Consider the following 15,238-nt stretch of genomic DNA (forward strand, 5'->3'; position numbering starts at 1 on the left):
TTGCAAATGGCAAGATTTCATTCTTTTTGATTGCCGAGTAATACTCCATTGTATATATATGTGTGTATATGTATGTGTGTGTGTGTGTACATATATATATATATATATATATATATATATATATATATATATTTATATCACATTTTCTTTATCCATTCATCCATCGATGGACATTTGGGCTCTTTCCATACTTTGGCTATTTCAATAGTGCTGCTATAAACATGGGGGTGCATGTGTCTCTTTGAAACAGCACACCTGTGTCCCTTGGATAAATGCCTAGTAGTGCAGTTGCTGCGTCGTAGGGTAGTTCTATGTTTAGTTTTTTGAGGAACCTCCATACTGTTTTCCAGAGTGGCTGCACCAGCTTGCATTCCCACCAGCACTACAAAAGAGATCCTCTTTCTCTGCATCCTCGCCAACATCTGTTGTTGCCTGAGTTGTTAATGTTAGCCATTCTGACAGGTGTAAGGTGGTGTCTCATTGTGGTTTTGATTTGTATTTCCCTGATGATGAGTGATGTGGAGCATTTTTTCATGTGTTGGGTGGCCATCTGGATGTCTTCTTTGGAGAAGTGTCTATTCATGTCTTTTGCCCATTTCTTCACTGGATTGTTTGTTTTTTGGGTGTTGAGTTTGATAAGTTCTTTATAGATTTTGGATACTAACCCTTTATCTGATATGTCGTTTGCAAATATCTTCTCCTATTCTGTCGGGTTGCCTTTTAGTTTTGCTGATTGTTTCCTTCACTGTGCAGAAGCTTTTTATTTTGATGAGGTCCCAGTAGTTCATTTTTCCTTTTGTTTCCTTTGCCTCCGGAGATGTGTTGAATAAGAAATTGCTGCAGGCAAGATCAAAGAGGTTTTTGCCTGCTTTCTCCTCAAGGATTTTGATGGCTTCCTGTCTTACATTGAGGTCTTTCATCCACTTTGAGTTTATTTTTGTGTATGGTGTAAGAAAGTGGTCCAGGTTCATTCTTGTGCATCATTTCTCACTTTTTCAGACTCATGCTCACCCTAAAGGCAATCAGATCAACTTTTTAGGAATTTATGAGTTAATTACATATGTAAGAGTATCTGTTATAAATAGGTGGTTCTCACTATAAAGTCATCAGACTTAGAAATGGCCCAGAAGTATACTGGCATTATTGCTTCTAGACTCCCCTCCCATGGGAGCCATTTAGGAAACTCAACAGGTTTACAAACTGAAGAATAATACAATTTAAATGGAGAAGTAATTTGAGATTTTAACCCTGGGAATAGATTCCCAGGTAAAACTGCCCTACCTACATAAGCCATGAGAGTGAATCAAAATATCCTCCCTTACGTTGCATTATTTTATTTCCTCTTCACTTTATTATCCTGTTTAACAGTTCTTTGAACTTTGGGCATCTTTTTTTTATTTAAAAGAAGTTTTGTTTTCTTTTTTTGTTTGAGAGAGAGAGTGTGAGAGGCAGAGTGTAAGTGGGGGAGGGGCAGAGAGAAAGGGAGACAGAATTTGAAGCAGGCTCCAGGCTCTGAGCTGTGAGTACAGAGCCCGATGTGGGCCTTGAACTTGTGAACTATGAGATCATGACCTCAGCTGAAGTTGGATGCTCAACCACCTGAGCCACCCAGGCGCCCCAAACTTTGGGCATCTTGATTTAAAAGTACCAGTGATTCTGGTGGTATATATACCACCACACTGATGACTTGGGTAGACTTAGGTAATTCTTTTAACTTCTTTGGGACTGAGTTTCATTTTTTTCAAAGTTGAAATAATAGCTGCCTCATTCTACGTACAGTTGGGAAATATTAAATGAAATTATAATTATCAGAAAGTTTGAAAAGTATAAAATACATTGTGAATAGTTACAAATATGGAAGAGATTTTTGTAAATTTCATTTTTGGAGTTTTTTCATTTTTTTCTGAGTGGTACATATACTATATGCGTGAGCATTGTGTTACACTTTTTCTCTAAAAGGAAAGTGGGAAATGTGTATCTTCTGGAGTAGCTCAAATAAGAATTTAAGGTTGAAATTATTATTATTTTTTTTAGATAAATTAACTTTGAAGATTCCTTGGAAAAACCTTTATGGAGAAGCAGTTGTTGCGACCCTAGAGGGACTCTACCTGCTTGTTGTCCCTGGAGCAAGTATGTTGTTTAAGATTATAACCACTCAGTAACAGCACAGTGAAATTAAATTATTACCTTGGCTAAATATTTTAATATGTTTAATAAAATAGAAGATACTTTAAACTGATTATATATATGCATATACACACATGTATATGTACATTTTACATATACACACATATATATTGCCACATTTTATATAAAATATTTTTGTGTTACTGATGGAAAGAATAATTCCAACCATTTGATAATTTTAATCTCTTCTCTGAATAATTATTTTGCAACTAAGGCTTCATTTTAAGTTCAGATGCATTGAATAATTTACTTTTGGAGAATGAAATGAAGTAAGTTTTTAAAAATGTACTGATGTATTAAGCTACAGATTTCAAGAATGGGAAATTTTCCCCCCTATTTTGTTGCTTCTGGTTTTGAGTGAGTGTTCATTCAAAAATGCATGTGAAAAAGGTAGATTATTTTTCATCGTAAATAATAGTATTTTAATTTTTAATGAATGTTGTAAAGCATTATTTACTTAAGTTATACCTTTTGTTATGATTGTTTCTTTTTCAGTTATAAGAACAATAGAATGTTAAGAAAAGTTTGGATATTTTAGGGAAAAATTACTTGTTTTCCCAACCAGAAAGCAAACACAATTTTTATTTTTATATTTTGCTTTCTGTTCTTTACTATATACATACTCAATTTGATAGAGTATTTATCACATTTTATATATACAACATGGATCTGGCTTTTTTACTTAATGTATGTATTTTTGATATGGGATAGTGATAATTTTGAAAGTCTATAGGATATTCCATTGTGGGCTGCCTGCTGTTTTGGACTATTACATTGAACCTTATAAACACCTTGTTCTTAAAGATATCTTTTTTATTCTTTGGTGTTATTTCCTTAGGATACATTATCAGCAATGAGATTACTGGATAAAAAGGAAATACCTATTTTCTGATTGTTGATACATATTCTTGAATTATTTTCTTTCTTTTTTTTTAATATATGAAATTTATTGTCAAATTGGTTTCCATGAATTATTTTCTAAGAGTCTTTTTGTCAGTCTATATTGGTACCATCTAGTATTGGATATTATGTGTTTTTTATAGTTACTCAAAATTTTACTCCTCAGATAAGATGACTGGAAATTTTCTGCCTGCCTCTGTTTCTCCTTTTTACCTTCTCCTCACTCTTTTCCTCTCTTTTTGGTTTTCTCTCTTTCTTTCTCCCTTTATTTTTTGTTTTTCTTAATTTGTTTATTTTGAGAGAGAGAGCAAGAGGGGCAGAGAGAATCCCAAGTAGGCTCTGCACTGCCAGCAGAGTGGGGCTTGATCCCATAAACAGGAAGATTATGTCCTGAGCCCAAACCAAGAGTCAGATGCTTACCTGACTGAGCCACCTCTGTGCCCCATTCTTTCTCTCTTTAATTACTTTCTTTCCCTCCTTTCCCTTTTGATAAAAGCTTTGTAAATAAAGAAGGATCGTTTATTTATGTTTAAACTTTTGTGAAATTAATTTAAAGATTAATTTAAAGATTGCGGATCTTTTGAATTAAAAAGTGGCTTACAAGACTTAGAGTACACATACACTCCCAATCATAATGAGGTTGAACGTTTCCTATTTATCTGATAATTGCATTTTTTAATATGTGAACTAAATATATATTTTTAGGTATTAAATATGATGCTGAAAAAGAAGAAAAATCCTTGCAAGATATTAAACAGAAAGAGCTATCCCGAATTGAAGAAGCTCTTCAGAAAGCAGCAGAGAAAGGTACAATATGTTTATGTTTTAGATATATATACCTATATTTTAGATATCTTTAATGCACTTTAAAGAGGATACTTTCGTAAGCTTTCATAAATTGTAGTTCCAAAGAAAGAATATTCTTTTAAAATCACATGTCACAATATTAATTATATTTTCATGGCCCACATTTAGGAATCATTGCCACACGATTGTTTTATCTCACTGCCGGTTTAATTTTCCCAATGTCTTTAACCACTTGTTTTTCTGTGATGCTTTATGGAGACCTTTCTGTGAGTTCTTGCAAGCCTGTTTGTTTTTGCCAAATGCTAATAGGTTCTATCTCTACATTTTTAGGTGTATCCATGGAAGATAATGAGGTTCACCATATCAGTGTAGTGAAATAATGTTTAGAGGAAGTAGTGCTGTAATTCTGTTTCTAGCTATGTCTCCTTATATCGTATAGGATATTTTTAAAAACTTGATTTTTCAGATTTCAGCATTTTAACTTCTTGCCTTAAGTTTTAATTTTTTGTTTTTACCTAAAAATATGATGACTATTTTGATTTGGTTTATGGAGAAAGAATAAGGATGAGATGAAAAAGTAGTCTATAGAGTGATGAGTTGAAGGATTCCTCCAGGCCTCCAGTTTTTCTCTTTCAAGTCAAATCACACCCCATTTGCTGTTTGGGGTGTGAGAATTACTAGCAGTTTACATCATTTTTCTATCATTTGGTTGGCATGTTTATGCATGTCTGTGACGGGAGAAGACGATACCACAAATGCTAATGCATTTTTCTTTGGTTTTTCTTAAAAGGTAGGGCAAACCGTGAGTTAGAAATGACAGAAATGATTTTGTTTCCTAGTGTAATCAGTAAGAAATCTCTTAAAAATAGCTTGTTCATTAAAATTCCTTATCATTTTTTTTTTGCCCCAAGTGCTTGCTCTTAAGCAGAATTATTCTTTTACAGAAAATTACTAAAATACTTTAAGTATTGAGGCTGTCTAAATGAAAGAAATTTTTTAAAAACTTAAATGTGTTTTACCTTTCTCTTTTCATACTTGAGCATATTTTGTCTTTCCCCTGAAGTTTAAGAATCTTTGTTTTTATGAAAACAGTGTTCTTTATTTCTGTTACTTTTGTGTGCCAAATAAAGCAAAGTGAGAATGGTTTTGTTTATGACAATTCAGTGCGATTATTTACTTTTATTCACTTTTGGTTAATTAGTATATGTGGAAATTGTACCCTAAAAATGAGGAGAAGGACTTGGAGAGCGTTAGAATTTCATTTCTTTCTTGATACAGGTCATATTAAGTATATTTTGTTAACACACCGTATTTAATGACATATATTTATCAGTAGGCATAGTGATACATGTTTAGATAAAATGATATATAAAATATGTATCATAATATATAATATAGCATAATTATATGCATAACTCATTATGTATGTATAAAATTAAGTTATATTTTTCCTTTTTAGAAATAAACTCCAAACTCCTCTTGCTTTTTTATTTTTGGATGGAATTAGCTGTGATTGTTTAAAACATATTTGAGTGTTTCCAGTGAACTGTAAGAAGTGTGTATAGTCTCTCCTGTTTTAGTAGTTGACAGCTTAATTGGCAAAATCATAACCTGCTGTACATTTTGTATTGAGCACCTATGAAATTTTGAATGCTGCCTGCCATATAAATGCTTAATTTATATGTTTAGGATGATTTGATGTATTTATAGGGGCTGAACATCTGTGGCCCTCAGTTTGTGTCGATAGGACTATTATGCTTATATAATGTACAATAATTACGTTGTAACTTCCTGAATAGTAAAATTTACATTTTGGGGGGATAGAACTAAAATTTAGAATGTAAAATTCAGTTTTAATGTTATTATCTTAGATTTTTCAGAAAAATATTCTGAGTATGAAAGAAATGAATTCAGGGTGGCTGGCTGGTTCAATTGGTAGAGCATGTGACTCTTGATTAGGGGTTGTGGGTTTAGCCCCATGTTGGGTGTAGAAATTACTTCAAAATAAATCTTAAAATAAAAGAGATGAATTCAAGAATTGGGATATATGTTGATACTGTTTTTTAAAAAATACATTTAATTATCTTGACTGCATATAAATTTTTTCAAGTTTCCATGAATATAGGTCATATTTTTATATAGTATTATTCATGCAAATGATAAAAAACACCCTAGTCTTTAGATGCTTTGCATTTTGCCATTATTAATATTAATATTGTACTTTATTTTGGAGACTTATTATTTTTCCACTTATTTCTTGGTTTTAAAAGCACAAAAGCACCATGTCACATGTATAGAGACTAAGAGAGGTGAGAAGAGGAAGTAGTTTAACTCAAAGCCGCAGATGATAAAATTGAAAACAAAATAATCATGCTAATCGGCTTTAAAGATGTATTTTTACTTAATTTGTTCTATTTGGTAAAATAGAGTGCTGCCCACAGTCTTGTGGGAAAAAATAAAATTGAAATATAATAGTTCATTTCTAAACAATTTGCTCAACTGTAAAAATAAACTTTTTATGAAAAAAAATTTTTTAAATGTTTATTTTCTCTTGAGAGAGAGGGAGACAGAGTGCAGTCGGGAAAAGGTCAGAGAGAAGGAGACACCGAATCTGAAGCAGGCTCCAGACTCTGAGCTGTCAGCACAAAGCCTGACGTGGGGCTTGAACTCATTAACTGTGAGATCATGACCTGAACCGAAGTTTCACACTTTAACAACTGAGCCACCCAGGCGCCCCCCTATAAACTTTTAAAAATATAAATATAAATATTAAAAATACATAATATATATCATATATAATATATAAATAAATATAAATATGTATATTTTATTTTATTTTTTGAGAGAGAGAGAGAGAGAGACAGCATGTGAGTGGGGGAGGGGCAGAGAGAGAGGAAGACAGAGAATCCCAACCAGGCTCCACGCTGTCAGCACAGAGCCTGATGCAGGGCTCGAACCCATGAGCTGTGAGATCATGACCTGAGCCGAAATCAAGGGTCAAACGCTTAGCCGACTGAGCCACCTAAAATAAACTTCTTGATATTTTTCTCCTTTTATTTTATTATAGTGAGTTTATTTTCCTAGAAAGGCTTTTATAAAGTAAAGGGAAAGATTAAATTCCTATGAAGGCCAAAGATTCCCAAACGCTGTAGATTCTGTATTTAAAATGTTAATTTTATCTAAGTAGTATACACACACACTTTAAAATCAAATAGTTTTCCCAAAAAGACTTCTGAGGGAAAATGTCAATCCCCTGTTCTGCTCTTCTCTACCCTTTAGACCCATTCCTTAGAGGGAACCGTGGTTTTAGAAATACTGATGTTCTGCCATTATCTAACTTATTAGCATAAGGTCTTACCTAGGATATCCTCTTATGGTAGTCACGGAGTTTACTTCTCTTAGCATCATCTTTCACTCTAAATTGCCCTCTTTCTCGTCTCAGAATATGGTATATAATAATTTATGGCCAATTACAGGTCAAATTTACATTACTCTGACAGTGTAATTGTTCACTGTGTAGGTCAAATGATGTACTGTGATTATATTTCCTTTCTTTTTTTATTTTTTTTATTTTTTTTATTTAAAAAAATTTTTTTTTTTCAACGTTTTTTATTTATTTTTGGGACAGAGAGAGGCAGAGCATGAACGGGGGAGGGGCAGAGAGCGAGGGAGACACAGAATCGGAAACAGGCTCCAGGCTCCGAGCCGTCAGCCCAGAGCCTGACGCGGGGCTCGAACTCACGGACCGCGAGATCGTGACCTGGCTGAAGTCGGACGCTTAACCGACTGCGCCACCCAGGCGCCCCTATATTTCCTTTCTTTACAACCTTTTGTTTTTCTTGAACTTGTAAATGCTTCTTTTTTATTTGCTTTCTTTTCTGTGTAAATTTACCTTTAATTCTTTTCACTGGCCACATGAAATGTTATATGACTCTCAGTGTTACTTTACTGTTGTCATACCCACCTATTGGTTCCCCACCCACACCCCATCCCCATTTTCTCTTGAAGATCTCCCTTTGAAATGGTTGTTTTTTCAGTCCTGCTGCACAGCTGTCATCCTGGGATTGGTCTTCATTACTCTTCTGTGTTTAGTTCAGTGTTTTCTGGGTCCCTTGCCTTTTGTTCTTTGTTAGTTATGCTGAAGCATATCTGTAGCTTTTAAGAAAGGATACATTGGATATAATTTTTTAAAATCCTTTCAAGTCTGAAAGTCTTTGTTTACTTACATACTTGTTTGATTTGACTGGGGATAGAATGCTAGGTTTAAAACTAGAATTTTGAAGGCAATATCGTTAGTTTCTAGGTACTTTTGAGAAGTCTTATGCCCATCTGCTCAACATGCTGATGGAAACATAAAAGTTAGAGAATCCGTGAATCGTGCTGTCAAAAACCTTACATTTTAGTTGAGAAAATAAGACATACGCATAATAATAAACAGGAGAAAAGTGTTGAGTCTCATCAGAGAGGTAAAGATAAGAGTGGTAAGGAAGTTCAGAATGAACGTGTCATGTTCAGCCAAAGAGATCAGGGCAGACATTGTTTAGACACATATTTAAGCTGTGTCTAAAAGATGAGTTTGCAGAAAAGAAGACAGGGTCTTCTAGGTGGAGGGGACAGTGAAGAGAGACAAGTATGGAGTATGTATGGGGAACAGCTAAGAATTTGGGAGTTTGATAGAATCTAGTTAAATGTAAGTTAAAAAGCTGAGTTTAGGTCAATTTTAAGAGATTTGAATGCCGTGATGGTGATAATGGTGACGGTAATGACAATAGTAGCAGCTAACATTTAATGAGTATCTACTATTTGCCAGGTCACTTTTCAAAACGCTTTCTATTTATTGACTCATTTAATAGTTACAACTCTATGACTTAAGGCTATTGTTCCCATTTCTCCAGTGGAGAAAGCTGCAAGTTAAATAAGTCATCCTAAGTCACAGAGCTAGAAAATGATAGAGCTGTAATTTGAACCTTCTCTGGCTCTAGAGCCTTTATTTTTAGTTTCGTGTTATAACAAACTTTAATCTATAACCACGAAGAGAGTCAGTAAGTTTCCCTTTTACTTCCTTTAAAAATCCAGGGAGGGATGTCATAAGAGCTGTGTTTTAGAAAGGTTAAGCTTGCCGTCGTGTCTATGCTGTATGTGAGTAGGGAATGGGAGGATGGTGCTATCTGGCCATCACTAACAAGAATGGGTAGAAAGGAGTCATTGTATCTAAAAAGGGACAGATGAGAGTAAACTAAAGTAAGATGGGTTCATTTTAGTTGACTCTGAAGTTAGTGTAAATATCTCTCAATATTGCGTTCTGCAAATGGGCAAAAACAGCAAAAAGGGAACCAAAATATCTGATTTTTGCTCTGTTGGAAAATTTCAAACAATTCAGTGAGATATTAGTGCTAATTTGTCTGCTTTGCTTAATTTGAAATGGTTAATTCTTACAATTTTAATTACTAAGAAATTTTGTTACAGTATTATGATAATAAAGTTTGTATGGTGAAATAATGGAAATGGTGTCACTGTGAATACTTCCTTAGAAATAGATTGTTTTGGTGTCACTGCATTTCACTTCTTCTGTCACATGATTTCTAATTCTTTGAATTAAGTTTAGACATATTTTACATGTGAAATTAAAGTGTCTTTTAAATGCTTTGCATTCTGGTTATTGCTGCCATGCGGATGCAGGGGCACATTCAGGGGAGTTCATATATGGCTTGGAAAACTTTGTTTACAAGGACATCAAGCCTGGTGGGTATGCATGGTTAATTTTATTTAGTTATATAAAAAATTATATTCTTATCTACTCTTGAACATTTAATGGAGCCCATTTGATGACATGCCTTTTTTTTTTTTTTTAAAGAAAATATGGAAATGTAATTCACGTCTTTCTCCTTTACCATCATTTCCATTTCCCAACCTTCTGTAGCCATTTGTTCATTCACTAAATATTTAGTGTATTCACATGGCAGGCACCGTGCTGGATGCCTGAATGTTCATGGGGTAAAACAAACATGAACTGTCCTTGTGGAGCTTACAGTTTGGTCTGTAGACAACTTTCACATCTGGATTGCCTTGTGGACTCTGTCATATAGTAGTTTCTCAGCTGGGCAAGTTCTCTCCTATAGTAGTAGTTTTCAGATTTGTAAAAAGCAAGAAAATGGAACCTATTTTACTGTGTGGGACTTTATTTAGAGCCTTGATAAGAGGTGTCCATCTGGCGTCCTTCATATCCTCCCTGATTTGCTTTACCTCCGTAGGGGCTCTAGAGACAAATGTAGACCATTGTCTTACACAGCATACTGAAATTTGAGGCTCCACAAAAGGCAGATTTGAAGGCTGACTGCTTTAGCATTTACAATAGGATTCTTTTATTTGGTAGGGAATTGATCAAGTATGTTAAAATAATAATTCTGACAATTTACAAATTAATTTGACATGTTTAATTATATTTTCTGTAATTTTATAGGAGTTTATTATATTAACTTAGTCACACTTAAAATTTGTATCGATTGAATGGCAAGTGAGGTGTGTACTCAAAACATAAACAATAAGCATTAGGTTAGAATTCTACAGCTAGAAACTTGTTTAATATTTGGGTTCATTTGGCAAATGGAAGAAGAATTTGCATTGCAGATATCACAGCATTGAGTGAAATGGTCTTGAAAGGCATTTCTCTTTTAATAAAATTTGCCCCTTTAGCAAATGTGACTGACTATGCTAATTTGCCTTGCAGTTACTTTGTTTAATATAAAAGATAGTCAGGAAGTACTCATGGCTCACTTTTTAATTTTGTTATGATTAGACCAGCTTTCTACAGTCTCTCGGAGCAGTGTTTTCTGATCCTACTAGGAGTTATCTGCCTCCAAGGTACAAATGAATTCCAGTGGCCCGTTCAAGTCATAACAAAATCATTGGACAATATTGGTGATCAAACAAACAAACAAACAAACAAAACACCACCTCCCCCCAAAAAACCAGACAGTGATCAATCACTATAAAGGAAAATGTAATTGATTCAGAGTTTACTTTTCAAAAACACTACATTAACCTGGATAAAAAACTAGTCCTAGAATATTGATGATTCTGAAATGAGAATAGTTAATTTGGTGATGATATCTTCATTCATTTGGGTGGGACTTAATGTATACTTCATGATCATTTCATCTTTCTACTTTCTGAGTGTATATTCCTTCCCCATTTGATGTCATTTAAAAAGTTATTCCAGAGCAATAGTTCCCAAACCATCAAAACTGTTTTCATAATAATACTAAAACAATATTTGATTTTTTACTGTGCCAACACTGGTGCTGATGATGAAGAAGCAGTGTTGTGTAAAATTGCGGCTGCCTCAGCATGAATCAAGGCAGTGGCACCAAACTTGACTGGTTGCCATTCTATTGTTCACTACCATGTACTCACAGTAAAAAATAAGATGAAACAAAAGAAAGAGAGCCCCAGTATTACTTAAAACTGTTATTGATGGAATAGAAAAAATTTAATTTGAATCAACTTAAGCTCTTGACTATGTGTCTTTAATTTTTTGTGTGACAAAGGGAGAAGTATGTATGAAGCACTTAACGTAGAATAATTGTCTTAAGGAAAAATACTTGCGCATTGTTTAAATTGTCAGCTGAACTAGTTGCTTTTTTCCTGGAAAATCATTTTACGTGGAAGAGTGATTGGCAGACTGTTATTATTCAGATTTGGGTGTTTGGTAGACACTTCAACAAAAATCAACTCATGATATTTGTTGCTAATAATAAGATTTTAGCTTTTGAGCAAAAATTAGAATTTTGGAAAACTTGTATTTGCCACCTGGAGTTTGGCAGCTTCCCAGTACTTAAAGACTTTTTGATGAGATTGGCAGGGGTACTAACAAATGGGATTTTTGATGGTAAATAATGAAATCACTCAACATTGAGAAGATCTGTATAATTCAATGAAGCAATATTTCCTTATTATCAATGAGTGATAAAACAATTCAGGTATATGTAAAAGATCCATTTAAAGTGGAAGGTAACCAATTTAATTTAATTTGGATGAAAAAATTATTGATAGAGTTTCAGATTCCAAAATGGAATTAACCTTTAAGAAACTACCACTTGTTGAGTTTGGGTATAGTATCCGTATTTACATGAAAAGACCATGAAGATGTTCCACCCTTTTTTGTTTGTTTGTTTTTGTTGCACGTGTATGTGGTTAGTTCAGATTTTCTTCTTATGCTTCAATTTAAACAACATATTTCAGCGGATCAAAGGCAGAAGGAGGTATGTGAATCTATCTGTCTTCTGCCAAGCCAGACATTAAGAGATTTGTAAGATTGTAAAACAATGCTACTCTTTTCACTACAATTTTTTGTTTGGAAAATATGGTTATTTTTCATAAACATGTGTTATCAATGCTATCGCATAGTAGTTTTTAAAAAGTGAATTAAACATTTTTAAAAAATTGCTCAGTTTTGATTTCCACTCTGGCAAATATCAGTAGTTGTAACCCACACTAATAAAAAGCTTTGAAAGGTTCTCAAGTAAGTGTGTAAAAGGTGCCCCAAGACCAAAATATTTGAGGACCAATTTAGAGAGTGATTGAGAATCATAAATTTAGTATTCATCAGATTAAATAGAAACTTTCTAACACTGGGATCAAATAAAGATGAAACAAGAGGCTAAAACAGTTGTGAAGCCAGAAAGATAATAAGGTAAGGTAAGAAGAGTGAGTTACAGTAGTATCTAAACCCAGAAGCTGAAACTGTCTCTGAAAGCTGTTCTAGTCAAGTGGGGGTAGTTTTGTCTTTCTTGTTTCTTTTTAAGTAATACTTCTTTGAGAACTCAGTCTGTTTCTAGGTGTTTAATTTATGAATGAAAAAGACTTAGGGACCATCATTATGGCAAGAAATACTGGTAATAACAAGGTCCAGATTGTTTATGTATTTATTAAATATTTTCGTCTTGAAACTTAGGGTTTTATTCTTGGAATCCAGGATTTGGTTCTTTGGGGGTTTTTTGTTTTTTTAATTTTTTTAAATGTTTGTTTATTTTTGAGAGAGGGACAGACAGAGTGCAAGCTGTGTAGGGGCAGAGAGGGAGAGGGAGACACAGAATCCGAGGCAGGCTCCAGGCTCTGAGCTGTCCGCACAGAGCATGACGCGGGGCTCGAACTCAAGAACTGTAAGATCATGACCTGAGCCGAAGTCGGACGCCCAACCAACTGAGCCACCCAGGCGCCCCTGGTTCTTTGTTTTTATAGTGGCAGGACAATTTGCTCTAAAATATCAAGAACAATTTTATTTAGTTATTAATTTTTTTAATGTTTATTTATTTTTGAGAGAGAGAGAGAGAGAGAGAGACAGAGAGAGTGTGTGAGTAGGGGAGGAGCAGAGAGAGAGAGGGAGACATACACAATCCGTAGTGGGCTCCAGGCTCTGATGTGTCTGTCAGCACAGAGCCTGATGCGGGGCTTAAACTCAACTAACTGTGAGATCATGACCTGAGCCAAAGTCAAGACACTTAACTCACTGAGCCACCCAGGCACCCCAAGGAAGAACAGTTTTAAGATTTCAAGCTAAATTTCATGTGTATTTTCTCAAATGCTATATATATAACCTGAGCTGGGTTTATATATTTTATTACAATGTTCAGATGTGGATTTTTTGACTCATTTGAACAGATGCCTGTCATGTGCTGTGTGCCTACATATTAGGATAATTCCTGTCCTAATGAAGATTCCTGCCTAGTGGCAAGACAGTTGCGTAAACATTTCAATTACAGTATAATCACTGCTTAGTGGAAGTCTATGTAAAGGTGCAGAGGTAGATGGCCCTGGAGCTGCTTGGAATAGTTGAAGAAGGCCTTAGGGGATCTGGGATTTGGGAGCCTCCCAGGAGTTTGCCTGGTGAAGAACTTCAGGGAAGTTCTGGGAATGATTCATATAAGAGAGAAGCATTAGCCGTTAGAAAGTTAGGCTTGTTTTGTTAGGTAAGAATAGTGTTTCTGAAGTATCCAGCACAAGCATGAGTAGAGGAGATAGAACAGCACAAGGAGCTAGGGGTCAGATCTTGAAAGGACCTTTGTGTCATGCAAACACTTTTTCATTTTGTCTGCCGGGCTGCAGAGAGCCTTAAAAAATAATTTTGAGTAGGGGATTAACAGGCTGTGAATGGCATTGTAGAAGGTATTAGTCTAGTGGCACCCTACGAGGATGTTTATTTTGGAGGTAGTGTGGAGACTAGAGGCAAGCGAGACCATACGGAGACCACTTTAAGAGTGCAGACTAGAGATGATGTCTAGTAGGAAGTTGAGTGTCAAGATGTGTAACTTGGATCAGATGGGTGTTGCTTAATGCCATAAAAGTGAAGCAGTGCCAGTTAAAGAGGATGAGGTTTTATTTTTTTTAATTTTTTAATTTTTTAAAGAATCGCTTAGGATTTATTTTTTTTTTTTCAACGTTTTTTATTTACTTTTGGGACAGAGAGAGACAGAGCATGAACGGGGGAGGGGCAGAGAGAGAGGGAGACACAGAATCGGAAACAGGCTCTAGGCTCCGAGCCATCAGCCCAGAGCCTGACGTGGGGCTCGAACTCACAGACCGCGAGATCGTGACCTGGCTGAAGTCGGACGCTTAACCGACTGCGCCACCCAGGCGCCCCAAAGAGGATGAGGTTTTAAAGGAATTAATTACTAAGCCAGTTTCAAAGTACAGTTCAATGTACATTCTTCTCTTTGGGGGTTCTTTGTATCCTTAACTCGTTCAAGGGTTTTGCTTGTGAGGTGTATCATCCAGAGGAAGTTGCCTGTCATCAACCTAACCATTCATTTCATTTGTGTTCCTGTGTCCCTACCATATATTTGTGAAAACCTTTCCCTGAAAGTTTTATATTCGGTCATTATTACATTTCCAGTATTTTGATAACCTTGAAATTAAAGTTAAACTTTAATTGAAGAGTCAAAAATATTTAAAGCACTTTGTGTATGGATATTTGCCTAATTTTTGTATAATTGTAATTGCCAAGTTATTTGTTAGATTAAAGGAGGTTATTCTAGACTAAGGAGGTTTATGAATTTCTGTTTGTATTGAAATAGCAGGTCAGTTTAGAATAGAAATAAAGCGAACTGTACCAGAATTTGCTGTTAGGAAGAATTCTCTTGTTTTTCTTTCTGTCCTCTAGTCTCCTAACTTGAATTTTATCCTTTTCTCACTAAAATGCTTCCAATGAGAAGGACGTAAACGTAAAAAGCACAAAAAACATTTTAAGAAACCTTTTAAAAGTCTTGATCGCTCGAAAGGTAGGTAAAAGTAGTTTTTATGCCATGTGTTATTTGTACACATCGCCACTTGATTTCTGTCTTCAAAG

General features: G+C 34.8%; 1 protein-coding gene across 5 annotated transcripts in view; it reads left to right on the forward strand.

Moving 5' to 3' along the window:
- The window catches only part of VPS13C (vacuolar protein sorting 13 homolog C), a 200,150-nt gene that overhangs the window by 18,898 nt on the left and 166,014 nt on the right, over positions 1 to 15,238 (forward strand). For 3 of the 5 annotated variants that reach the window (XR_009264099.1, XR_009264100.1, XM_058737530.1), the window contains exons 4-7: positions 2,035 to 2,130; positions 3,793 to 3,894; positions 9,574 to 9,636; positions 15,105 to 15,170. Coding sequence is in view for 2 of the 5 variants with exons in the window: in XM_058737530.1 (XP_058593513.1) it covers positions 2,035 to 2,130; positions 3,793 to 3,894; positions 9,574 to 9,636; positions 15,105 to 15,170 (327 nt within the window). In the remaining 3 variants the exon portion in view is untranslated. The remainder of the gene's footprint in view (positions 1 to 2,034; positions 2,131 to 3,792; positions 3,895 to 9,573; positions 9,637 to 15,104; positions 15,171 to 15,238) is intronic. The other 2 variants (XR_009264101.1, XM_058737531.1) reach the window with 1 other exon arrangement.

Source organism: Neofelis nebulosa, chromosome 7 (assembly GCF_028018385.1).
Source record: "Neofelis nebulosa isolate mNeoNeb1 chromosome 7, mNeoNeb1.pri, whole genome shotgun sequence".
NCBI lineage: Eukaryota > Metazoa > Chordata > Mammalia > Carnivora > Felidae > Neofelis > Neofelis nebulosa.